The sequence below is a fragment of the Onychostoma macrolepis genome, chromosome 15, assembly GCF_012432095.1.
Source record: "Onychostoma macrolepis isolate SWU-2019 chromosome 15, ASM1243209v1, whole genome shotgun sequence".
NCBI lineage: Eukaryota > Metazoa > Chordata > Actinopteri > Cypriniformes > Cyprinidae > Onychostoma > Onychostoma macrolepis.
Genome location: NC_081169.1, coordinates 11,123,583 through 11,145,493, shown reverse-complemented (window position 1 = coordinate 11,145,493; position 21,911 = coordinate 11,123,583). Strand labels below are relative to the sequence as shown.

Here is a 21,911-nt window from a genome sequence, read left to right as displayed (position 1 = left end):
TTAGTCAATAAAACAGACAAATAAGAAAGACAACAGTTTTCAAATAATCAAATACCAATAAATATCAAACCAATGCAGTTATTATAAGCAGCAATGTACATCATGCAGTGCATGCACCACACAATATGTACAGTAGAGATGCATGATCTGGATATGTACAGTTCTTCGTGTACAATACGAGGACTACAGTGAAACTGAATAGTGCAGAGGTAGTGGTGTTTTTATGTTAGGAACAGATTGGAAGTAGAAACTGTTCCTTATGGTTTTCCAATTGTTGTCATATCACATTCAAAACAAGCATGACTGGACATGTTGATTATGCAAGAGCAAGGTGAGCTTGGAGCTACGTAACTAAACTAAACACACTTAAGGACTGAGAAGATAAAGGACAACACATTCAGCAATCTTATAATATGGCTTTAATTTATAATCATAATGAAAGAGGGCCGTTTAGACCCATAAGGCAAAGTTGACAACACAGTCCAGTTAAGAAGTGTAAGAATAGACCTTTTTGTAAGCTTTCATTTAAGGTATTGTGAAATGTAAATGATTGATAAGTAGTGCAAGGGATGCAAATAAAACCTTAATCTTAAACTATTTAATAAATAAAGACTTAATCTACAGTGGACCATCACATATTTTGTACTTGTAGATTAGTCTTTTATGACACACAACTAATTACTACAGAACAAACTCCATTTAATGTTTAATCTTTATTGTTTTGGGAAACAGTCATAGATGAAGAGTGTGAAGAGGGAAAGTGAGGCATATAAAATCATGGCCTCTATCAACCTTGAACAAAGTTTCATTTTGTCAGAATTTTTAAATGTTTTCTTAAATATTTGACAGAGATGACAAAAAAGGGACATCGAATAATAAACAGTTCCTTCAATGAAGCGTTATTACATACTTGTGATGTTTTTTTAAAACATAGCCCATATGTTCATTACATTCTGCTTCACTCAAAAGACATCAGTGTCATTTTTAACCCATTTAATCCAGGCATGGGGCCAGAATTATTTCTCTACCGGGGCTAAAGGGGGGCTAGACCAATATGGGGTGCTAAGAAAATAATCCATATTCATAAAAAAAATATATTTTTCTTTTAAAAATAAAAGCATATGGTACACACCACATTTAACAGAAGCATTACCGCGGGAAGTAGGGGTACTGAGGGTGCTGCAGCACCCCCTGGCCCAAGAAAAAAATGGGGGCTGGGGGTGCAGTATTAAAAATAAATAAATGAAAATTTGTAACAGAAAATAAATAAAACTCATTTTATTAATTTGTATATTCATTAAAATTAATAGAAAAACGAAGCCTAAGCCTACAAGACAATAGGCAACAGTAAAACATGAATTAAGTTGAATCAAATTGATTGTGAAAGCCGTTTCAACTTAAATTGCTAGGAAGTCGTTTGTTGCCATGACTTTTTTAATCATATTATTACCTGTAACATGTTTGTGCGGTACCCAAATCAAGAATTAATGGCCATTTCTACAGCCATTACAAAGATACAGAGATCGAGAGCGTACCTCAGCAGCAACCAATCTCAGTTAGATCTGTCCTATTATTGGAACAATATTAATGCTTAAGGTTGATTCAGTATTACTCTTAATGAAAAAAATAAAATTAAAATAAAAATCCCACACACAACATCAGCAATAACCTACTACAATGACAGTTTATATTAAACATAAAAATTTTATTAACTGAACGAACATACCCGCTTTGTATAAAAAAATTAATTAAAAAAAAGTTTTTGGATTTTCCCCTTACTTCAAACGAAGGCTTTTGGCTCATTATTATTAATAACAACAACAATAATAAAGGCTACAATAAAACAGTACAATGACAAATTCACTTATATTAAACTTTTATTAACAGTATGAATGAGGGAAATATAGGCCTATTTTACCCGCATTGTAACACAAATAAATAAACGGTCTTTGGATTTCCCCTTTCTTTAAAACAAACATCGTAAATTTGTGATTCATAAAACACATCAGCCATAAAATAGTATAATGGCAAATTAGCATAGGCCTATATTAAAACATCTAACTTTTATTAACAAAATGAATAAGACGGATATAGGCCCTATAGCCTACTTGCGTTGTAAGATCTTTTCCCTCTTTTAAAACAAATGCGTAGTTTGTGGTTCATTGTTTTATTTATTTCAATTTTTTAATGAAAACACAGCAACAATAAAGACAAACTCGCTTATATTAAACGAAGAAATTAAACTTTTATTAACAAAAGTTGCGCTTTTGGATCATAGTGTCTCGCATTATTGCACAATTCAGGCGCAAGGAGAAGTGACCGCGAGAACCAGGAACGCGCGCGCCCGAGAGCATCAGTGTGTCATTCAGCGTGATTCCGCCTTTCCCGGCTTCCTTACTGCAAGTTAACCGATAACGAATTGTGGATTGGATGGAAAATTTGTTCTACGAGGAGCTTCGTTGCCTTTGATTAGGCTGTTCTCGCGGGACACTAAAAATAGAGCTGAAATACTGGACTGTCCCGGGAAAAACGGGACATCTTGTCACCTTATTGAGGGGGCTAAACCGGGGCTATTCAAAATTCTGACGGGGCTATAGCCCCCCCTAGCCTCGGTGTAGCGCCGTCACCGTCACAATAGTGACCGTGAAAAAGGTTTTCATTTAAAAAGCTCTAAAAACCTTACTGACTGATGTTTTAGTGCACTTCCTGCAAATATGGGAAAAATAAAGGGTCTCAATTAAATATGTGCAGTTTCACATGGTTATTGCAAATTGTCACATGATCAGAGCAGTTTATTTCCCGTTTGCACCTTGAGAAGATGATAACTGCATCAAAGCTCCAAAACGAAAGGCTAATAAAGTATGTTAACATAAAGATATGAGAAAGATTTTTGGTACACATTATCTTTAATGTGTCTAGTATTAATATATTCACATATATTTAGTTTTATTGAGTGAGTAAACATGTTGATGGTCACAATAGTGACCGGTGGGATAACAGTGAACTTAGGTATACAATATAAATCCAATTGCAGTTTTTAGTGAAAATTACACTAAAATGTTGCAATAACAAAATATTGCACTAAATTAAAAATTCAAATATTACAAACAATTTACAATATTGATGTTGTAATACTGGTAGCACTAATATAAAAAATGTATGTTATATTTTACAAAAAAGTAACAATTGTGAAATGCATTGATGGTTGTATTTTTTATTTTTATCTCAGTGTTCCTATCAATGTTGTATAAAGTTTGTTATGCATAATAGTAACCCTACAATGTGATCAAACTGTTTAAAATAGTTGGACTAAGATATATAACAATTTTTATGACTGCAGAAATATGTTAATTCAGTACTCACCTTATCCCACCGGTCACAATTGTGGCCGACCATAAAACACAATTTTTCACACACTTTTCCAAACAAAATTTAAAAAAATAATTATTCCAAAGGGATACTTATGACACATCATTTGGATATTTTCATGTCTGGGAAAAAATTTGGGATTAAACGGGTTAACTGCACTTCTCACACTGGCCAGTGTATACGGCGTTATATACGGCGTTATTTCCTATCTGTTCATTGGCTACTGAGCCATTTTGGGTACGCCCCATGTGAAATCCTATTGGCCCAGACAAAGTGCGTGAACAGGTTTGCTTTTCGTTTGTGATTGGTTGACAGCAAACGCAGCTCTTAAAACCAACCCCTTTTTGATATTTGCAAATTTGGTTGGCTACGTCGGTTATCAATCACCGCACGCTTTCCGTGTCCGGTAGTGGTTGCAAAACAGACAGAGGTGTGTGGAGTGGAAAGGACACTTCGCACAGACGTTGAGAAGAATCTGATCTTTCAACACGAGTAAGTATTATTACCGTTAGAGTAACTACACTGCTGTGCTCATTTATAAATGCAAGCTGAATACAACAGTACAATATGAAGTGCATGTGGGTAATAATGCATAAATGTTCTCATGCCATGTCATCATAATTTGTGTATTTTGACAATAAAGTTCATGTCATGATTAGATACTTTTTAATACTGTAATATTCAATAGCATTATTAATGCCCGTGCCAGTGAATTGGAACTTGGGATAAAAAAAAGCACTTTAGAAGTCATAAACTTTACATCAAGCCTAATTGCTCAATTGCAAATGCACTTGCATCACAATGACAAGCAAAACGAAATTATATAATTGAAATTTGTTACTCAATTTCCACTATATACTTTGATACCAGGTGCAAGCATAATTTAGGCTGGCTTTTATGCAGCTTTGTGCCTGTACACTGAATGTTGAGCAGGCACAGAGCAGTTTAACTCGGCTGGGTAAAGACACCTTGAAACAATTACAATTTTTTTTTTTTAAACGTAAATAAAATAAAATATTAATATTAGATTAAATAATCTAATATTGTTTACACTGCTGAGTTAAGGCTGCTCTGTGCCTGCCTTGTGAAGACTTAATACCGCATAAAAGCCAGTCTAAATTAAGCCTTCTATAACCCACCTTAGTGCATAGTATCAAAGCTTACAGTTGTGTTTGTATCTGTGTAAATGCATTTATGGGGGCATATGAGCAGCATTAAACAGCCTGTGTAAAGACACCTAAATGCTACTTCAGAAGTGCCTCTGTGCCACCTTTGCGCTATAAAATTGGCATTAGAAATGTTGATTGAAATAGGTTTAAAGGGACAGTTCACCCAAAAATGAAAATTCTGTCATTAATCACTCATCCTCATGTCATTCCAAACCCATAAGACCTTCATTCATCTTCAGAACACAAATTAGATATGTTTAATGAAATCCAAGAGCTCTCTGACCCTCCATAGACAGCAAGGGTACTACCACGGTCAAGGCACAGAAGAGTAGTTAGGACATTGTTAAAATGGTCCATTCAACCATAATTTGATGACGCTATGAGAATACTTTTTGTGTGCAAAGAAAACAAAAAAGCTCTCAGATTTCATCAAACATATGAAGAGTTTATTTGCAAAAATGGATAACTCAGAAGCACTTCATTACTCACTGAAAATAAATAAAAAATAACACTGAACTAAAACTGAAATGAAACCTAAATAATATTCTTATTAGTGTGTGTGTGTGTGTGTGTATATAGAGAGAGAGAGACCAAAGCACGTGACAAAATTGCTCAGAATTAAACTAAAATTAAATGAAAATTGAAAAAAAATATAAAAAGCTAATTTAAAATATTAATAAAAATATAATGGTATATTACATTATACTAAATTAACATAGCTTGAGATCCCTGCTTTGAATTTCAGTAATTAAATTATGGTTCAGGACACTAACATCTGCGCCTGTGATTTTCAGTGGTGTTGGCAGAAGTACTCCAGGTGTTGAGGGGGGCTGGCAAGGTGGGCGCTGCCTTTGCCAACATTCAGGGTGAACAGTTCAGACTGATGGCCTGCAACTCAACCTTTGGTGCAGGGGTCAAAGCTGCACAGGAGGCGGTTGAGGGCGTGATGGGCACTGTGATGGGAGCAGGCGTGGTTAGTGAACACTTACAGAGATACACATGAACACAAGAAGAGAAATTACACGGCTAAATATGTGTGTTAAATGAATATTTTCAGACACCCAAGACTGAGGAGTTCCCTGACATTGAGAAGTGGGAGGAGATGGACCCAGATGAAGCAGCAAAGTGGGCTGTGGGCTCTGAAATGCCACCAGATATTTCCAGCAAAGATGGAAGGGAGGAAACATCAGAGATGCCTGTTGGGGCACCTACTGGCACGGTCAAAGGAAATGGCTGGCCTGGTCAAAGCACTCGATTTTTGCATGTATCAATGTCTCATCACCATATTAGGTTTGTCCATGACTCTGTGGTTGCCAGGTTAAGCCCTGAAGACATTAAAAAGGCAAGGGAGGCAAAACAGAATATTGCAAGGCCTGTACGACAAAAGGTGAGGACAATTGGGATGATTTTTTTTGTATGCGTCAGTCATGTATAATTAATCAAATAATTATAAAATTTGAAGATACTCTCATAACATTGCGTTTTAAAGTACATGGACATTATTAGGCTTATGTTTCTGAAATTTTAACACCTGAAATATGTTGAAAATGTATGTGTTGAAAACATTGTTGCACTAATAAAATAAAATAATATTAGATGAAAAATGAAAATTAGAAATGTTGCTTTAACAATTAACTGAAATAAGTTTAAAAGAAATGCGTTGAGGCAATTGCTAATTTACTAACTAGAAATAAATAATAACTAAAAACTAGACAAAAACAACAACAATAAAAAACAACAACATTTAACCTAAATAGAAATATAAGAAAAAAAAGGAAAAAAAAATGGCAAAAGCACATTTACTAAACTGAATTACTCAAAATGAAACAAAAGTTAAAATGAAAACTGAAAATCTAAAAATAAAAGTTAATTCAAAATATTAATTTTAAAAACTATATAAGACTAAAATAATACTTTTTCTCTGATGGCTTTTTAGAATGTATTTGTCTTTTAATTCTAAGTATATTGTTTAGTCTGTAAAAGTATCTATTTGCAGGTTTCTTTTTCAGCATGCGCTGCTTGTTTATTAAATACATTTTGTTTCAATAAATAATCTAAATAAAGTCTTTTAAGCAGTATGATTTTGATGCTTTGCAGCTTAGTGAGCGAGCCAGAGAACGGAAGGTACCGGCTACACGGATTAGCCGACTGGCTAATTTTGGAGGTCAGTGATTTTTCAGTTTTATTTTAATTGTCATTTGCACTGCAAATTGCTTGTAATATATAATATCATATAGTGCTGTCAGATGATTAATCGTGTCAAAAATAAAAATTTTGTTTACATAATATATGTGTATGTGCTGTGTATATTTATGTATATATAAATACTCACACATGCATATATATATATTTCAGAAAAATATGTTATAAGATAAATTATGAATATAAATATAGACATGTAAATATTTGTAAAAATAATACATGCACGTGTGTGTATTTATATATACATAATAAATATACACAGAACACACACATATATTATGCAAACACACACATTTTTTGGATTCGATTAATCGTTTGACAGCACGAAATATAATATAACATTTAACATTTCTAAAAAAATGTGCTTATGTGACCACACCTTAATAATGCATTAATTGTCCTCCTAACCATAATAATGCTGCTGCTTTATTTCGTAGGATTAGCTGTTGGACTTGGCATTGGTGCCATTGCTGAGGTGGCGAAGCAGTCTTTTGGAGGAAAACGCTCAGGTAATATGTGCTAGCTTGCTTAAATGTGGCTTGACGCCCCTTGTCAAGTTGTTAAGATTTGTTATTGGAGTTATTGAGCAAATTATTTAAATTTCTGGTGTCTTTCTCTTTCAGATATGGGGGCTCTTTTAGACTCTCCCCTCCTGTCAGAGGCCAATGCAGAGAGAATAGTGAACACACTGTGTAAAGTTAGAGGAGCGGCCCTCAAGATTGGACAGATGCTAAGCATTCAGGGTACCAAGTGCCTCCATTTGTTCATTTTAAGGATGATGCTAAATATTTCATTTTTAAGAGATCCAGCTTGAAGTTAAAAGCCTTTCTGTTTTTTTTTTTTTTTTTTTTTTTTTTTTGAATGTCCTCAATAGATAATAGCTTCATTAACCCACAATTGCAGAAAATATTTGAGAGGGTTCGACAGAGTGCAGACTTCATGCCAGCCTGGCAAATGCATGTAAGTTACTGTGTTTTCTTTGATCTTGTAAACATTAACCACATAACTATTAAAAACTGTCCGATCTTGCTGGAAAGTTATTTTTTACTAACAAGCAGTTTTAATATTCATCAAAAAATGCTGTTAAGACACCAGCTTAAAGAATTTTTCATAGCAATGTTATTTTAGTACTTTTATATACTATTATAATATTTATTCATATTTTGAATTTATATATTTGTTTGTCATTTTGATATATGCTTGTCATTTATATTTGTAATATTTCTATTTAGCTTAATTTGAATTAATTTTAGTTCTTAAATTTAAACTTATTTTAGTTTAATTGCCAAGGCAAATTTTTCCATTTAATATTTATATTTTATTTTATTTCAGCTTTATTTAAATGAGCAAACACTTTATTTTTTTAGTAGTGTTAGTTGTATTTAACAATAACAGCAGTGTTTTATAGATGGGCTTTTTTGCCTTCCAGCCACAAGGGAGAGTCAGCGCGCTTTATACAGCTGATTGATTGAGCTACTGAGTGTCCGTGACAGTAATAACAATTGTTAGAGGTGCTTCAAACCCCCTGATAGTGCTTTCTAACGGACATTTATCAGATGTTGTTAAATTCACTTTGTGATATCTCTGCAACTGATGTCTGTGTTGAAACTCCATGTGTAGAAAGTGCTTGAGGAAGAGTTAGGGTCTGGATGGAAGGAGAAACTCTCATCATTTGAGGAAAAACCCTTTGCTGCTGCCTCCATTGGTCAAGTGCATCATGGAGTCTTGCCTGATGGGAGGGAAATTGCTATGAAGATACAGGTATTAGACTGAAATTTTCATAATCTTTTTTTTAGAGTAATCTGAGGTTATATGTGTAAGCAATCATCATTCGTTAATTTTTTTTGAGCTAATTGTCTCTCATATAATACAGTACCCTGGTGTTGCTGAGAGCATTCGTAGTGACATCAACAATCTCATGTCTGTTCTGAAGATGAGTGTTGTGCTGCCTGATGGTGAGCACTGGCAAATGCTTCTATTCGTATACTTAGTTCAAAAAGCACACATTTTATATCCATATTGAGTCACATTGTGTGGGATGTCAGTAACTGGTGATTTGTTTTACCAGGTCTATTTGCTGACAGTAGTCTTGAGGTTCTTCAGAGGGAGCTGGCATGGGAGTGTGACTATAAGAGAGAGGCAGAGTGTGCAAAGCGATTTAGGTATTCTCAGTTGTTTGGATTGTGCTTGAATGTACTGCAATTTCATACATTTGTCACTACACTAATGTTCAAAAGTATGGGCTAATGTATTTGAAACAAATTTCTGACTCTCACCAAGTCATTTAAAGGGATAGTTCACCCAGAAATGAAAATTTACACATACACCGACAAAACCAAATTAAACCCTGCGGCTCGTGACGATACATTGAGGTCTTAAGACATGAAACAATTGGTCTGTGCAAGAAACTGAACCTGAGCTCGTTCACACAACAGCCGGCACGTGACTGTTCAGTTTCTTGCACAGACTGATTGTTTCATGTCTTAAGACCTCAATGTATCGTCACGAGCCTCAGGGTTTAATTTGGGTTTGTCTGTGTGTTTTTTTTGTTTTTGTTTTTTTTTCCTCTCAAATCCGTGAGTACCATTGACTTACATTTATATGACTGATAGACTGCAACGGTTTGAGTTAAAAATTTTCTTTGTGTTCTACTGAAGAAACAAAGTCACCTACATCTTGGATGCCCTGGGGGTAAGCAGATAAACATTTTCATTTTTGGGTAAACTATCCCTTTAATTGATCGAAAAAACAGTAAAAGCAGTAATATAGTGAATATTATTGCAGTTTAAATAACTGGTTAATATGTTTTAAAATGTATTTATTAACGTGATGGTAAAGCTGAATCTTCAGCAGCCATTACTCCATTCTTCAATGTCACATGATCCTTCAGAAATCATGGTATTATGCTGATTTTCTGCTCAAGAAATGTGACCCTGGACCACAAAACCAGTCTTAAGTCGCTGGGTTATATTAGTAGCAATAGCCAAAAATACACTGTATGGGTCAAAATTATAGATTTTTCTTTTATGCCAAAAATCATTAGTATATTAAGTAAAGATCATATTCCATGAAGATATTTTTGTAAATTTACTACTGTAAATATATCAAAATGTCGTTTTTGATTATAAATATGCATTTCTAAGAATTCATTTGGACAACTTTAAAGGCGATTTTCTCAGTATTTTGATTATTTTGCACCCTCAGATTCCAGATTTTCAAATAGTTGCATCTCAGCCAAATATTGTCCGATCCTAACAAACCATACATGAAGTATTCAGCTTTCAGATGATGTATAAATCTCAATTTCGAAAAATTTACACTTAAGACTGGTTTTGTGGTCCAGGGTCACAAATATTTTGTATTATTAGTGTTGAAAACAGTTGTGCTATAAACATTTTTTTTTCAGGATTCTTTGATGAATAGAACAATCAAAAGAACATCATATATTTGAAATAGAAAACGTTTGTAATATTATAAATGTCTTTTAGCACTTTTGATCAATTTTAATGTTCTTTCAGAATAAAAGCATTAATTTAATTTTAAAATATTGATATAACCCCAAACTTTTGAATGGTAGTGTAAATTCCAGTAAAATAATAATTTTTTATATATAAATCTGCACTTCTCTGTTTAAAAATATTACAAAAATCTTTACATGTTGACTAATTTTTTTTTAAAACTCTCACAGGAATTTGCTTAAAGGTGATCCAGCATTCGTGGTCCCTGAGGTATTTGATGAGCTGTCGAGTCGTCGTGTGATCACCATGGAACTAGTTCATGGAGTTCCACTGGACTCCTGTGTTGATTTGAATCAGGAGACTAGAAATGAGGTGGGTTAGATAAACAGACATTTACTATAAGCTTTTGCTTGATGTATTGATTAATTTGCTATACACAGTATCTCACAAAAGTGAGTACACCTCTCACATTTCGGCAATCATTTTAGTATACAGTATCTTCTCAATGGACAGTTCTATAGAAATGAAACTTGGATATATTTTAGAGTATTCAATGTGCAACTTGTATAGCAGTAAAGATTTACTGTCCTCTGAATATAACTCGACATACAGCCATTATTGTCAAAATAGCTGGCAACAAAAGTGAGTACACCCTAAGTGATAAGCGCTATACGTCGTTTAACCATGCAAAGCCACATGTCCTATTCATCATGTTCATGGTTTTTGTCTGCTTGACAGGACCATACAAATTTGTGTATCTTGTTTTAGAGCAGTTAAAATTTGGTGCTTTGAGTACAATTCTCTCATACTGACCACTGGATGTTCAACATGGCACCTCATGGCAAAGAACTCTCTGAGGATTTGAGAATTATAACTGTTGCTCTCCACAAAGATGGCCGAGGCTATAAGAAGATCAGTAACACCCTGAAACTGAATTACAGTACAGTGGCCAGGGTCATACAGAGGTTTTCCAAGACAGGTTTCACTCGGAACAGGCCTCACAGGGGTCGATCAAAGAAGTTGAGTCCTTGTGCTGTGCGTCAGGTGCAGAAGCTAGCTTCAAAAAATAGATGCATGAGTGCTGCCAGCATTGCTTTAGAGGTTGCTGAAGCGGAAGGTCAGCTTGTCAGTGCTCAGACCATACGCCACACACTGCAACAAGTCGGTTTGCATGGCCGTCATCCCAGAAGGAAGCCTCTTCTGAAGCTGGCTCACAAAAAAGCCTGCAAACAGTTTGCTGAAGACAACCTGTCCAAGAGCATGAATTACTGGAGCCATGTCCTGTGGTCTGATGAGTCTAAGATAAACTTGTTTGGCTCAGATGGTGTCCAGCATGTGTGGTGACGCTCTGGTGAGGAGTCCTGTGTCTTGCCTGCAGTCAAGCATGGTGGTGGTAGCATCATGGTCTGGTTCTGCATGAGTGCTGCTGGGGAGCTGAGGTTCATTGAGGGATTCATGGATTCCAACATGTACTGAGACATTCTGAAGCAGAACATGATGCCTTCCCTTCAGAAACTGGGCCGAATAGCAGTTTTCCAACATAATAACGACTCCAAACACACCGCCAAGATGACAACTGCCTTACTGATGAAGCTGAAGGTGATGGAGTGGCCAAGTGTGTCTCCAGACCTGAACCCTATTGAACACTTGTGGGGCATCCTCAAGCGGAAGGTGGAGAAGCACCATGTGTCTAACATCCAGCAGCTCTGTGATGCCATTATGGAGGAGTGGAAGAGGATCCCAGCAACAACCTGTGCAGCTCTGGTGAATTCCAAGCCCAGGAGGATTAAGGCAGTGCTAGATAACAATGGTGCCCCTACAAAATATTGACACTTTGGACACAGTTTTGACATGTTCACGTAGGGTGTACTCCATTTTTGTTGCCAGTTATTTGGACAATAATGGCTATATGTTGAGTTATATTTAGAGGACAGTAAATTTGTACTTCTATACAAGCTATAAATATATCTATCTAAAATATATTTCTTCTGGTTTGGAAATATTTGGATAACTTGTTATTTTATCGTGAAAATGAATTTGAGAAAACAATTCTCACTCGCCTTTATTCTGTAGATCTGTTTCAACATCCTGCAGTTGTGTTTGAGAGAGTTGTTTGAGTTCCGCTTCATGCAGACAGACCCTAACTGGTCCAACTTCTTCTATAATAGTGAACAGAACAAGGTGAGCAACTACTAAGAATACGATCATAATGGACATGTCTATTATCCATTTTATCTATAAATCTATTTAATTGATCATCTATAGTTTCATATTAACACATTCACTTCCAAATGCTGTTCTTTTTAACTTTCTATTCATCAAGAAATCCTGAGAAAAATGTATCACGGTTTCCACAAAAATATTAAGCAGGAAACTATTTTCAACATTAATAATAATAATAATAATAATAAATGCTTCTTGAGCAACAAATCAGCATATTTGAATGATTTCTGAAGGATCTTGTGACACTGAAAACTGCTGTAATGACTGCTAAAAAAAAAAAAAATTAATTATAGTAATATTTTAGTAATAGTTTTCACATTTCTTTCATAATTTCTTAATGGCATGTCTTTTCCCCACTGAAACAGTGAGGTCAACCTTAATAATTTGTTCTTCATTATAACAGCTATTTCTGTTGGATTTTGGAGCCTGCCGAGACTACCCAGAGTCATTCACAGATGATTACATAGAGGTACAGATTTTTACTCTCAACTTTTGTTGGTATGACTGGAGTGAGAAATGATTAATAGGGCTGGGAATCGATTCCAAAAAACAAGAATCGAAAACAACAGAGGAATCGATTCTTGGAATCAAATCCCATCGATTCCAGAACCAGGAATCGGAATCAGACTCTATTCCAAAAATTTCGGAATCTTACAGCCCTAATGATTAAAAGGGTTTTTCATAAGAAGACATTTGTTATTAATGGGCATCATTATTATTATTATTATTATTATTATTATCATAGATACACACGATTGCAGATAATTTTAGTTATAAATTTGTGAATTATTAATGAATTTGAATAGAACTGGCAATGGAAGATAATGTAAAACATATTGGTTAAAATATTTCCATTCTGTTCTTCCATTTTTATGTACCTTGCTTTAAAATGTGTAACCTTATTTTGTCTAAATTGCCATTCAAGGTGGTTCATGCTGCTTCAGTCGGAGACAGGGCTACTGTTCTGCAGAAATCTAAAGATCTGAAGTTCCTCACCGGTTTTGAAGCCAAGGTTAATGGCTTTATATGATTTCTAGTATTCCTGTCTTGCATAATTTCTATCCATTTCTCATATATTCTTGTTATTTCCCTATAGGATCAAAGCTATTACTTTCTTTACCACTCTGCAGCTTCTAAACTGTCTTACTCTCTTCAGGCCTTTGAGGATGCACACGTAGAGGCAGTTATGATCCTCGGCGAAGCATTTGCTTCTGCTGAACCGTTCGACTTTGGCACTCAGAGTACCACACAGCGCATCCAGAGCCTGGTCCCTGTCATGCTTCGACACCGTCTCACTCCACCGCCAGAGGAGTCTTACTCTCTGCACCGCAAAATGGCTGGCTCATTTCTCATCTGTTCCAAGCTGAAGGCCAGCATTCCCTGCCGAAATATGTTCCTTGACATTTACAATGCCTACCAAAGTAAGAAAAGATGCACCCAAGTTTAGACTTGTATAGTTTGGACTATAAAGTACCATGGGAAAGTGCACTACAACCAAGGGCGATATTCATAAAAGTGAATTTATTGTATGTTTTATATGTGATAATCATTCAAGAACTTGATGCTAGATGTTAAACTTCTGACAGACAGTTGTTTATTTATAAATCTGGAGAGTTCAAATGTTCCAGAATACAATTCTATATGTCCTACATTTGTTTATACTTTTTTAAGCTTAAACAACAACAACAACCGAATACTCTCATTTGTTGGTTTATCAAACAACAAGCTCTGAGTGTAAAGGTGTATGTTTGTAGAATTTGCTCAAAAATCAATGTTATGATCATTGCCAAGCTTTTAAAATGAATATTAAACCATGAACATATTTCCTGCAGTGGAGTGAAATGAATTTCAGAATTCCATAAATGTAGCAATAGAATTTTAGATGGGACAATTTGATTCAACATCATGCTGCTATTTATTTCATGTTAGGAAAGTCATTGTAAGTCTGTGTGTGCAATATGTCACTTTTCATCATTAAAAGTATGACAACTGTTTTAACAATGAATATTATACTGACTATAGTACATAAAAACGACAGTCATGTCAAATGTTAAATCGGAGGTCTCACCCAGATATTCTGCTTGCCCATTCATTCATTTAGCAAAAGTATTTATTTATTTTTAAACTGCTCACAGTATAAACTCCAATTGTTGATGTATTAATTTATATATATATATATATATATATATATATATATATATATAAAAACATTTGAATATAAATGCATTAGAAATGGTTAAATTAAATTGTTTTAATGTATATTTATTTGTTTAGAGCTCAGTGAAGATGTATAGTTTATATTTTTAAACAAATAATTATTTTATTAATTGTTGTTTGTTGTTGTAAGACAGAACTCAACCCAAAAGGCAGTAACTATGAGCACTTGCTCAGTTTAAAAAATAAATGTTTTTTGTTTTTTGGTAATACAGAAACGTAAACGTTCAGAGAAGTGTGTTTTGGCCTCTAGATGACGGTATTCTATGCCTGGCGTCTGGATACATTGTATCCCATTCAGACTCTTGAACATCAGCGGGAAGAGGAAATTTGCATAAACTCCCGTGTGCGCCAATGGGCTCGTCGAGTGGGCGGGGCTAGCGGGTGGAGCCGCGGGAGGAGCGCAGTCTATGCGCCAGTGACTGCTGCCCAGTGAATAACAAACGCAGAGATTATCCAAAATCCGTCCATTTCTCACGGCTGTTTTCAAAATTTACGACCATCCGAAGCGCTTCCGTCCACGTGCATCTAATCGAGCGTCAGTTTGGCGAGAAATTCTGATGTAGAATAATCTGAAGTTATTTTTCCCCCATATTTTCTGTGGATTACACAAAAGGCGGCACGGACACTCATTGTAGTATCCTTCTATTCGGTAAGTCCCAATGGCAATCTGTGCTCTCATTTAACATTCATTATTTATAGTTTTAGGATATCATACAATAAAACTGAAGTGGTTGGAGAGTGCACGTCTATAGATATCTGGTTTCTTCAGGTCCATATCTATAACAAAACATGCAGGTATTTGTTCAACAACAATAATGATGGAGTTATTCCCTTAGAGTTATGGAAATATGATGGGGCGAAAAATTAATTAACCACTGACGTTCATCAAGACTTGCTTTTCTGGATATACAAGAATGTCAGTGCGATTGAGTCCAGATGTTTCTAAACACAGCATCACCTATAAGAAAGATGCTTATGTAAAAAATAACAATCTAGTGTAAAATGATGGAATGCTATGAGAGTGATATTATGTCTTTATTAGAGAACGCTTTACAAATAGCCTCTCTCATCAATAATTAGATGACTCTTATTGATCCATAATGGTTAGGCCTTACACTCTAAGGAGTTTGTCAGAGCCCCCACTGAAATATGGTATGAGTACAGGACTGCAGTGTACAGATGCTTTGTATGTATCAATATCACCAACATTATAATGAGCACAGAGTGATTAGAAATGCAATAGGTGAGATATGTTTCCCTTAGATGTTTCTTTTTAGTTGCAGTTATATTTAAATGGATTGTTAAAATTATGATGGTAATGGAATTGTGGAATTAGCTTTAGGTCAAAAAATATTTGAAAACATGTCTTCTGTGAAACACAGAAACAAAGTCCATACAAAGTCAATGGGGTCCAAAACCACACTGCACCTCACTGACTTTTATTATATGGAAAAAACAGAGACCTTTCACAATAGACCTTCACAGAAAAAGAGAGACATACAGAATGATGGCGAAGTTGTCATATTTGGATGAACTGTATCTTTAAATCTTTGAAGTTTTGTCTAGTGTTTCTCCCACATTAAACTACCATAAGACATCAGAATTTTCATCATAACGTCACACAATTTTTATTTATATCCATTTAACTTACTACAGTAATTTTCTGTAATTTCTACTAAATTTTATATGTTCAGCTTGATTCTTTTCATCAGTAATTAAAATCAAAGTGGTTGAAAGGCTGCAGGTTGATTTGCATTTGCTTACAATTTAAGCTAGCAATTTAAACTTGTTTTCAGTTGTTGCAACTTTTTTTCATGATCTGACCTTTAAAATTACCATCTACAGTAGTTTGGTTACGTACCTGTGCTGATAAACCCAAATTCAAGCATATGGGCTTTCTAGAGTTAATTTTTTTTTTTTTTTTCAAGATTATGTCTTTTTCTTTTTTTTCTTTTTTCATCCCCCAAGGGTCCAGTCTTGAAAGTAATTCACATAGAAAAACTGTAAGCACCTCTGTAAGCAACTTTTCTGAGCTGCACTATTTAATCACCTGTCACACTGACTGTTGGTATTAGACATCCATAACAGCTGAATAGGGTTTTTTAACTGTCCTGAGTGGGTAACGTCTGTTCTGCTTGTCTGTGGTGTAAGTGTGCGCCCCATTGTTATCCAGATGGATGAACAAGAGGACACAGCAGCTGAAACTACAATAGCATAGGGGCAAAGGGCAATCAGACGGCTGCCAGCTAAACTGTGCCACTGGAGAAGGATGTAATTTCCTTTGGAATAATAAGGGTGTGACTTCTAAACAATGGACTACAATTCTACGCCATATAGAAAGTGGTTGCTTGAAAAAGCCATTTCTGTTTTTTTGCTGAGCCATTCTTCAATTGAAATAGGCGAATTGTGTAGAGGTATTTGTGTCTTTGTGATTTGGTTTATTTACTGTCATGTTTCATATTTGACTAGGCTTGTGGCTTATCTCATTACCTCGCTTTCATAATGTATAAAATGAAATAATCAGCTTTTGGTCCACACTGTACCTCAGCATACTTTGCGCTGTCCTACAGTTAAGATATTTAGTTATTTTTGCACTGGCTCCACCAAAAAAAAAAAAAAAAATTTTTTTTAAATTATATATATATATATAGTTATGTAGATATACGAATATGGAAATTATTCTGTATTATGGTATATATTAAAATGCCATGGTTTTCATTTGCCAGGGAAAAAAATGCCTGAACTTTGGAAAAAATTACTCTTCCAGTTTCCTCTATATTTGTGTGGAAAATCCTTGAGTCATTCAAAGTAATCACATTAAAGTGTGCATGGCATTCAGCTGTGAAAATCAGAGTAGTTTAGCTCAATTTCGAAAGTTGGCTTTTACACGCCATGCACACATTTGGACACTTGCTTTCAGACCTTTTTCCTCTGCATTAAAAATATCATAACACATCCACTAGTACATGACTTTACATTATGTATGACCACACTTTACAGTCCACACATTGCAGTGAGATCTCAAGTGACAGAGTGAAGCAGCTCTTTCTCTTCCTAGTGCTCATAATGGGTAATTTAGTGATGCTTGGCAAAGTGTCAGGATTCTGCAAAGGGATCTGTCTAGGATCAAAATGTTTCTATTGAATTAAGGAGTGTAAAATGTACTGTAGATCCAGACTTGTAGACTCCATGTCATCTTTTAAGTTCACTTGTTGAAGGTAAGGAAAGCTGATTGCATTATACACATAAAATAGGTTTCATGTTGACCCTAAACACTATGGCGCCTTCATCACCATTTATTTGTAGATAAGTGGGTAACTGTCCTTCTTTATACTGTGTGTACTACATGATGAGTAAATGATGATGGCAAACTCACTCAGATGGAATTAAACTGTGTGATGGAAGGAGGAGCTGAACATGGTAAGAATAGAGCAGCTTGTTTCAGTCATAAACAGAAGTGCTGCAAATTCTTTACAAGAGCCCATGCTCTGTGTACTCATACACAGAGCACAAGCTCTCGTAAAGTATCTGCAGCAGTCTTGTGTTTACGTAAGAGAAAAAGTGAGAGTGAGATGGCGAGAGCAATAGGGATAGAGAAACAGAAGATGGATAAACATAGTAGCGTCTCTCTGGTTGTGCCTCAGAGAGCTCCCCTGTGTGGCTCAACTTCAAAGTCAGGGACACCGTAATTACGAAATGAAATGAAATTCCCTACTGATTGCGGTGGTGAGGCACTCTTCATATTTGAAGCAGAGTCTCCTGTCTGCTCCCTTTGTTCTTTTTAGCATCCACATCTCAAACAGCAAGACACTGCTTGTTTTTTTGTTTTTTGCAGATGTTGCTGTCTGTTAGCCTTTAATTCTATCCAGAGCACCAAATATTCAACGCATATTTCACACCCTACAGTACAGATTCATGCTGTTAACTGTGCTGTGTTCCAGAACGGAAGTCTTAGATAATCAAATTTAGCTCTAATTTAAAAGAGATGATTTTTTTGATGGCGTTTCATTCACTTAAAGGAGCAGTGTTGTGATTTATGCACCATTAATGGCACCAAAATACAATTTCCATGAAGTACCTCAAACACCAGGGGCACAGAAACCATTATAAACTCTTTTTAGAAATGTGTCAGTTTGTCACACTTTTTTTTGGAAGATTATCAGTATACAATTCAAGTTTTAGGTTGCTTAGCTGTTGTGCAAAGTGTTAAAAATTGCATCTAGTGGATACAATGCTATTCTAACTGGCAATGTCAGCTGTGGACTGAATGGACTTTTATAGGTGTTTGTAATGTCTGATCAAAAGTCGTTATTATTTATTGAATCATTGATCCCAATTGGTTAAAAAAAAACATGGATTCATTTCAGTAACAAAACACCACTGAATGTTGCTCAGAAACACACAACAGTTCTGTTGTGCCTTTGTTTGGACCTTTTTTTTTGGGCAAAAACAACAATATTCAGTTAAAAATATATTTAACTGAATTACAGTGTTAACTTCTTGTTTATTGAACACATTTCTAATCGTGCTGATATTGGGAAAAAACAGAACCCTCACTCATGATATTGCTTAACTCTATTAGGTGATATAAATATGACTAGACAAAAACTAATAAAGGAATTTTTCTGCTTCACACATTGAATTTTCTAATTTTATCTGCTTTCTAAAATTAGCTGAAATTATGCCATGGTCTGTCTGAATACTCGATTCTGATTGGCTGGCAGGTGTTGATTAAATTTGTTTAACTGCACAGGTAGTTCCAGGTCAGTTTAATCACGTTCTATATTAATGCGCTTCCTATAAACACTGGTAACCATAGTAACATACAGTTACAGTTGAATAGTAATACAGACGAAAATAACTGTCATTTTTATCGTTCTGGTCAAATATTGCAGCGCAAATATTATTAACATCTTTAATATGTGAATGCTGGGAAATGACCATGGCATAAACGGGATAATCAACGGCTTGCTGTGCATTAAACGATTTGCTGCGCGTTGGGTGGTTCTTCGCCTCCACGTCGTGCATTCAAATCGTTTAATGCACAGCTAGCCGTTGATTATCCCTTACATGTCCTCCACATTTAGAGCATTACATCACTTTAATGAGAGTTCCAACAGCTGATAAAAACATCACAATAATCCACACCACTCCAGTCGATGAGTTAACTTGTTAATTGCTATGGTAAACTAGTAATTTAGCTTGTTAAGGATTTTCTTTGTGGTTTAAAGGAGACTGGATTAAATTCCGTCAAACACATTCCCTGTCCTTCATTGCTTGGACAAACTGATAGTCACTCCCCAAACTCACTTAATTGGTTGAGTCAATGTTTCTTTTGTCATAGCAATGCTGAAAGTGCTGCATTTGTGGAACTGTGTTTACACTGTGGAAATAAATTAGTCATTAGATTCTTATACTGTGTATTTCTCTGTGCATTCAGCTGGAATAGAAAAGTATTTTAATATCGTTTTAAGCAACCGAGATCACAGCAAAAGTCGGCATGCACCTCGATTTGCCAAGACATTTCGATTTCTCTTTGGACTTTCCACAAATACTCATCTGAAAGGTTAAAAGTATCACATGTCTGTGACTCGGGTAAAGGTGGCCAGGGTTTGTGCAGTTCCAGCCCTTCAATGTAATTGCTGTGACTCATGCCTAATGCTAACATAGACAAATGATGGAGGGCGTGGAAGCTTTTCCTTCTTTGCCTATCCTGACATTCCCCCGTTTCCAATCCTCCCCTTTCCAAACATCTGTCAGAAGCCTTCAGCTGTTGAACAGATGTTGTAGATCCTCTCATCTATAACCGAGGTTCCCGCTGAAATGAGATGGAGGAGGAAGAGTCGGAGGAAACAAATAACTACACAGACATTTTCAATTTTTATTGTGTATTTCAGCCCATAAATGGAAATAAAAATGCGAATGGTGCTCCATGGAGCATGGATGCTTCTAGTAATGCTGAGCGTTTGATGTTGAGAACTTTATCAATGTGTAGCGACACACTGGCATCAAAATCAGAGACCCATCCATTGATCACAATTGATTTAAGTGGTCATCGTGGTAAATGGAGATCGTCTGACCACTTGAGATCAGATAACGCATTACGGATGTTGAGGTCAAATTGTATTTTTTGTGCCTGTTCTCTTTTCGACCGATTTTAATACCCTTTCATCATGTGTTACCAATACCATTCCTACAAACCACTAAGTAAAGTGTCAGGAAGGAGTTTATGGAAAGTATGATTTTATGTAAGCATAGTTCATGTAAACTTCTCAGGGAAGAATTTTGTTACCAAAGCCAGACAGTGAAGTTGCGAATATCCAAATGTCCAAAAATTAAATAGAACATCTACATTACAAAATAAAAAGCAGTAAAATACTATGTTATGCAGTAGCCAAGATGGACACTGGTGTCATGAAACACTTGCACTACCCAGAGAAGGTTGGATTTCTTCTTTTCTTCCACTGTATGCTAAATCACATCTTTCTGTCCCGTTTTCTGTTTAGCCTCCTGCCCTCGATCAATACTGCTTGTGCAGAGCCCATCTCATCTATTATTGCAGCACTTGCTCACTATGTTCGTGTAGTGGTCTCAATCACTTTCACTTTTTCATCGGCTTGAGTGAGGCTAGAAAATAAACATATTCAATTCCTCAAAGAATTGTCTGAACAAGAAAACCTGCCTATGAGTGCAGTGCACTCATTAGTCAGATTAGAAGTATATGAAATATATGATATCTTGTGTATTATAATGTCTAAAGAGGCTTTTGTGAGTAGATTAATTTGTTTTGAGCATTGTAAAAAGAGGCTGAATTGTTGAGGTAAATGTCCAGACCCTTTTCACCATTTAGTTATTACTACTACTGCTACTGGTACCACTACTATTACTAGCCTGTTATTTAAGAAAGTAACAAGTACAATTCACAAGCTCTTTGTCAAATACAATAGGCCCGTATGCATTATGGATAAGTATTCAGTAAGTCTAGTATTCCAGTTTAGGCTGGTTTAAGCTGTTTTTTTTTTTTTCAGCAAGGTATTTAAAATGTAAAAAATTTGCTTTGCATACTGTACAATGAAACACACACCTCACCTGTGCGTTTGGAAAAGGCAGATGATAGACAGAATGCTGATCCAGTTCTTCAGTGAGGATAATGTTGACTCTAGCCAAGATAAGTAGGAATGATTTTAAATTTGATCTACTTTTAAGTTGGAAAGAATATGTGAAGTACTGTATTGGTGTGTCCCTGCAAGTTAAAGATGTTGGCTTTCATCAG

The 21,911-nt window shown here is 35.4% G+C and overlaps 2 protein-coding genes across 2 annotated transcripts in view; both read left to right on the top strand.

The window, feature by feature from the left end:
• Positions 1 to 3,735: 3,735 nt before the first annotated feature.
• coq8b (coenzyme Q8B) lies at positions 3,736 to 14,539 on the top strand. Its single transcript, XM_058745612.1, has 15 exons — positions 3,736 to 3,861; positions 5,333 to 5,511; positions 5,596 to 5,925; positions 6,636 to 6,702; positions 7,178 to 7,249; positions 7,364 to 7,483; positions 7,615 to 7,700; positions 8,361 to 8,501; positions 8,614 to 8,695; positions 8,809 to 8,902; positions 10,429 to 10,570; positions 12,272 to 12,379; positions 12,825 to 12,890; positions 13,347 to 13,433; positions 13,578 to 14,539. Coding segments are annotated over exons 1-15 (1,866 nt in total). The 5' UTR covers positions 3,736 to 3,860; the 3' UTR covers positions 13,869 to 14,539.
• Positions 14,540 to 15,037: 498 nt separating this feature from the next.
• The window catches only part of numbl (NUMB like endocytic adaptor protein), a 53,092-nt gene continuing 46,218 nt past the window's right edge, over positions 15,038 to 21,911 (top strand). The window contains exon 1 of the mRNA XM_058745344.1: positions 15,038 to 15,287. The gene's annotated coding sequence lies outside the window, so the exon portion shown is untranslated. The remainder of the gene's footprint in view (positions 15,288 to 21,911) is intronic.